The 6,000-nt window shown below is 41.8% G+C and overlaps 1 protein-coding gene across 1 annotated transcript in view; it reads left to right on the forward strand.

The window, feature by feature from the left end:
- PFDN1 (prefoldin subunit 1) overlaps positions 1-5,589 on the forward strand; it is a 78,185-nt gene extending 72,596 nt beyond the window's left edge. Inside the window, exon 4 of the mRNA XM_081951373.1 lies at positions 5,342-5,589. Coding sequence (XP_081807499.1) covers positions 5,342-5,425 — 84 coding nt within the window. The 3' untranslated portion in view covers positions 5,426-5,589. The remainder of the gene's footprint in view (positions 1-5,341) is intronic.
- The last annotated feature ends 411 nt before the right edge of the window (positions 5,590-6,000 follow it).

Below are 6,000 nucleotides of genomic sequence, written 5' to 3' on the forward strand. Positions count from 1 at the left end.
CAGAGGATAGGTGTACTGGAGGGGGGTGCGGTTGGGATGAGAGACGACCTGGAGACAATCCAAAGGGGGAATGCAGAATTTGAGAATCATGTGATAAAAACGGAATTTGAAAGGATGTCTTTTTTCCTTAGGTTTCAAAACTTGCCAGAAGTTGAAAATGAAGATCTTAAGGAGATTATCACCACAATGTTAGCAGAATATATTAACAGAGATAAACAACAGCTTTGGTGGGATATTGACCTGATTTATAGGATTAATTCAGCCTATGCAAGAACACATAGTGTTCCAAGGGAAGTTCATGTTAAATTTCTTAGAAAAACCACAAGAGATGAGGTTCTAGGGGCTCAAAGGGGAGGACCATTAAAATATAAGGGTAAAGAAATAACCATTCTTAAGCAGATCCCAAAGAAAGTAAGAGATAATAGAAGGAAGTATTCCTTCTTAGCAAAAAAATTATACAATAACGGGGTTTGGTTCAGGTGGTTGTTACCAGAAGGTATGTTGATTTTTTGGGAGAGCAGTAGAATTAGAATTAACACAGTTGTGGAAGCAGAGGCTTTCACGAAAAAACACAGTGCTCTCTTAGCTGACATGGGGGATGTTACACAAGAAACAAAGGAGGGAGGGGCTGAGGCTCTGCCAGTGGCCGGGGGGGAGGATGCGACAACAAGAAGACTCAGATCACAAAAGTGAATTGAAACACTATTGCAAATGTTACAAGGTATCTTCAAGGAAGTGATAAAAAGTAAAATGATTGAAACATACTGACGATTTTGTGTTAAACTAAAACTGCTAATATCTATGTAAATGTTCATAGCTTTCTATTTTTCTTTTTTGTAAAAGTTGCGAGACCCGGGGGGGGGCTTCTCCCCCCCCCCGCACGATGTAGCTGTCAAAATGTTCCATAACCTCTTAACCCCTTTTTCCTTGTAAAACTTTTAAAATCAATAAAAAATTTAACAATAAAAAAAAATAAAGACTGCATTCCGCATAGCCATCACCTCGGCGTGCAGGATATCTGAGTTGGCTGCGCTGTCTGTGAGGGATGACCTATGCATTGTACATACTGACAGGGTCATATTGAGTCTTGATCCCACATTTATTCCTAAAATAAACACTCACTTCCACAGATCCCAGGAAGTGATCCTAACTTCTGCCCTAATCCGGTTCGTGAGCGTTGCCCATGGCATTTATCAAGAACTATAAAATTGGCACCCTTGCCTCGGCAGAAGCCTCCTTCGGAAGACGGATATTGCAAAAGTTGTGGAGGCTACGGACTCTCTGGACTCTGCCCGCCCTGGGACACAATAGCTTGGGTATGTCCCATGCTTGGACTCTCCAAGCAGCGCACAGGAGAAAGACCGTTGGCTTACCTGAACGGTCGTTCTTTGGGCACTGTGGGAGAGTCCAACCCCACCCAGGGTCTGAAGTTAGACCAGGACTATGATCTTGGAAGGTCTAACCTACAGCCGTCCTGTATGAACTTCTTCGTTTTTAAAACTGAACTGCACGAGGCAAAGGGGTGTGTGGTCAAGAAAAACTCACTCAGTGACTGTATTAACCCATGCTTGGACTCTCCCGCAGCGCCCAGAGTATGACCGTTCAGGTAAGCCAACAGTCTTTCTGTTCTTTCAAACCCCCTATTCTTAAAGCAAATTCCATTGTTCTATATTGTATCATTGTAACTTCTTCCTCTGATTTATCCATTTTACTTTGTGCCTCCTCAACTTTATTCTCCAACTTGATGTTAGACTGATTAATTTCTTCCACCTTCTCATCCAGAGATGTTACATAACCAAGTAAACCCTTAAATGCATCAACAATGTCCTCCCTAATCTGTTTATTACGGGTTTGGATTAAATCCTTAATTCCAGACATTTCTTCAGAGACGTCGCTAAAAGCATTTGAAATCCTTTCCTGCAAGACAACGGCTTGATCTTTTAATGCCTTTTGGAGATCTTCAAGTGTCAGAGTTTTTGTTTCTACTGGGGGTAATAAAGATTGTAATCTAGGTTTCTGGGCTGGGGAATTTCCAGCGCTCTTAGAAGCATTTGGATTTGCTTGCTTTGAAGCCATTTCAAAATATTCAAACAAACTTTTCAGCGGCCAGTTTATTAAAGTCCAAAAAGTCCACCTATTCCCCCACGTTTGTTAGCCAATACTGTTTTCTTTGATCTTAAACTCTTGAGTCTTTTAACATCGTTAACAGGCAGTTAACAAATGCCCTTTTAAGTTTCACTTTTGACATACCCTTTATTATTCAATCGCCATCTTTAAGTCCTTTTGTCTTCACAGAGGGAAGTATATTACTCCGGAATTAAGGTTTGTACTTACAATTATCTTCGCTCCTGTTTTGCTCTGCCTGCGTATCTTTCAAAAAAAAATCTAAACATTGACAGCAAGGATGGTTGTGACGTTTTGTTTCTGCAAAAGCAGAAGCGTCCCGGATGAGGAGCTATGTCGGGCTTCTGGGGAGCTCTGACCCTTCGAACCCCAGGTTCACTCCTGGGGGTCCTGGGGAGCTGTGCCCTCGCCCGTCTGCTCACCCCCCCTCTTTTCCCGAGGGGGGAGTTTTCAAACCGCTAGACAGCTGATTTACGCTGTTCTAGCAGTTTATTACTCAATATGGGGCTGGCGTTCCCTAGAGAGCGTCTTCCAACGCCGACGGTACCATCGGAAGTTATATCGTCAATCTTTTAATTTCCTAAACAACATTTAGTGCAATCTTGATAAAAAATAAATGCATGTACTTCTTGAATACACTGTGGCCATATTCAGTTTCTAGCTGAGATTATGTTCTCCTAATAAGCTTATTTCATCAAGAATATCTGTGATCCTCTGACAAGAATAATATACAGTATCAGCATAATATTTTGTAGTATCTTTGAATAACAAATTTGAATGTCTTTGTTCTTGTGAATTATAATAGTCATATTGAATAATTAATTCAAAATCACCATAAAATTTATTTTTCATTGAAGATTTCTAATGTCTTTTCATGCTTAGTTATGTGCATAGATGGAATTATTGAAACAAAAATTGGAAAATGTTACCTGCCTGATGATGATATGTCTAATATAGTCTAATACAGGTAGTCCTTGACTTATGACCAGAATTGAGCCCAAAATTTCTGTTGCTAAGTGAGATATTTGTTAAGTGAGTTTTGCCTGATTTTATGACTTTTCTTGCCACAGCTGTTAAATGAATCATTGCAGTTGATAAGTTAGTAACCTGATTGTCAAGTGAATCTGGCTTCCCCATTGACTTTGCTTGTCAGAAGGTCGCAAGAAGTGACCACATGATCCTGGGAAACAACAAAGTCCATAAATATGAACCAGTTGTCAAGCATCTGAATTTTGATCACATGATCACGGGGATGCTGCAATGGTCATAATTATGAAAAATGGTCATAACTCACATTTTTCAGTGAAAGTTGTAACTTTTTCTATAGAAAAAGGAGCAGAATGTTAATGTTTCATACTAGGAATTAACTAGGCTCCAAAACAATTTGTACGAGTCACCTACTACTCAGGATATGCTGAAGTCTTCATATCTTTCATTTCTTAAGATGAGAGTACGAGATTTTTTTCTGTTTTTTAATTATTTCTATTTTTATATTTCTTTATAAATGTAATAAAGTTATAAAATATAACATTTCTTGAATATTTTGGGTCATTGTAAAATACTGTATACATTTTTCTTTATAGATTGATGATGTATATATTTTAGATACTTCTGTGTCTGAAGAATAGTTTAGTCATTAATGTGACTTCTCAAATGCATGGAGCAACATTTTATTAAATATGATTTTGACAATTCTCATTTACTAGTGTGGAAAGTCAGAGCAGAGTTTGATTTGCAGTGCTTAGAAAGATTTTGCTAAATGGATCTTAAAATGTTTTCTCTGTTTTATGGGATGGTCTGTTTTCTTGCTAATTCCAATACCTGTTGGCACATCTCTCCCTATCTTATAGTCTCTTATTACTATTGTCGCTACTGCATTGTTATTCTTATTATTATTATATATTTTATTCATTAAGCATGAAACTCAGTCAACTGAACATTTAAAAATGTGTCACAAATACCATTGACTGGTGCTGATGGTTGATACAGTCAACCATCAATCATTTTCTTAAAATATACCATGTTTCCACAAAAATAAGGCAGGATCTTATTTTCTTTTGATCCCTTTGAAAATAAGACTTGGTCTTATTTTGGGGGGAGGGTGGCTTATTATTTTGGGGGTGTAGGAGGCAGCGAACATGGTCACCTCATGGCTGCTGTGTTGCGCTACTGCAACAGCGCAACACAGCCACTCGTCAGCTGTTCGCCCATGAGGCTGTGCCCGCATCCTCCTGTCCCTGCACCAGGCTCTTAGGGAGCCTGTCTGTAGCCCACCTCTCCAGCCGGGCAGAGCACCACTCACCAACCAAGTGGTATCCCAAAGTGCCAAGCAGTGCGAGCGCCTGTCCCCCCCGCTTGCGCACCTCCCAGTTCTCACCGCATCGATGTGGGCAAAGCATCAGCTCATTGAGGAGCTCACAGCCGATTGCTGCCGGCGCCCACCACCAGCATCCATGCGGAAGCCACAGCCTGGGCCAGCTCTCCTTTCAGGGCCAGGGCTGCCACCACTGCCGCCACCATCCCAGCACTGAGGATGGTTTCCTCTGTGGCTTCCAAACCCCAGCTGGCAGCGGAGAAGAGGTTTGGTCAGGCCAGCTGCCTACTGCCGAGTCTTCCGACAGCCGGGGCAGAACCATAGAGTGGGAAGTGCACTCCCAGAGCCACCATTGCCAGAAAACCCTCTGCCCTGGCGCCCGGAAGACTTGGCAGAAGGCGGCTGACCTAACTGGTCTCTTCTCCTTTTCCAGCTGGGGTTTGGAAGCCACAGAGGAAGCCATCCTCAGTGCTGGGATGGTGGCAGTGGTGGCGGCAGCCCTGACCCTGCAGGGAGAGCTGGCCAGGGCTTCCTCATGGGTGCTGATGCTGAGCGTTGGTGGCATCGGCTGTGAGCTCCTCAAGGACTTGGTGCTTGGCCCACATCGACGTGATGAGGACTGGGAGGTGCACGAGTGGGGAGGGGACAGATTCTTGTGTGGCTTGCCACCTTCAGGATACCGCTTGGTGAGTCGGCCGGCCGGAGCAGGGGTTGTCCACTGGACTTATTTTCGGGGGAGGACTTATATTTAGGCCCACCCCAAAAATCAGGCATGGCCTTATTTTGGGGGAAACAAGGTATGATGATCTGAGTAGCACAGTTTTTGCAGGTCTGCTGGAGTTATTGCAGGAAGCTACAATTTCTTGATGTGATGATGATGATGATGATGATTTTGTCTTTCAGCAAAGGAAATCATATTTGGAACGGAGTGTAAAAGAAGCTGAAGATAATATCCGGGAGATGCTAACAGCTAGAAGAGCACAATAAGTTCCACAATAAGTTTGGACTGAATAGTTGAAACAGAGGTTTTGAACCCCTATTGTTAAACATTCAAAGATGTGTAAGACATTAAGAATTTGGTTTATGTAACTAGCTGCATCATGTCAACCCAACCTTGTAGTTTGATGCACTAATAAAATAATTAATTGATATACCTTGACTGCTGAATCTTCCCTGAGTTTGTTTCTTGAAACAGACTAGAATAGAATGATAAAGGATCCAATCTTTTACACTTTATTCTGTTGAAAACAGAATGCAGAGAGTGGAGCTCTAGATTGGTGTTTTGCTTTTATGCACAAGCCAGTGGATTTGGATTGTTCTGTTGGGAAAACGAGACTTCAGCACACACTAGAGACAGGTAAAGCAGTAAGGTTCTTGCTTTCATTTTGCTGCTTTCAGGGTCTAGAAGGCTTGTAAAATTGTAAAAAAACCTAGGAAGACGGAAAGAAGTAGAAAAATTCTCTGAACAGATACTATTTTCTAAGACAGCTAAGTTTTGAGATGGCAATGATTGGCGCATGAATGGTTTTTACAATACAAGCAATTTGGAATGATTAGAAAGG

Source organism: Natrix helvetica (assembly GCF_964273705.1).
Source record: "Natrix helvetica genome assembly, chromosome: 4".
Lineage (NCBI taxonomy): Eukaryota > Metazoa > Chordata > Lepidosauria > Squamata > Natricidae > Natrix > Natrix helvetica.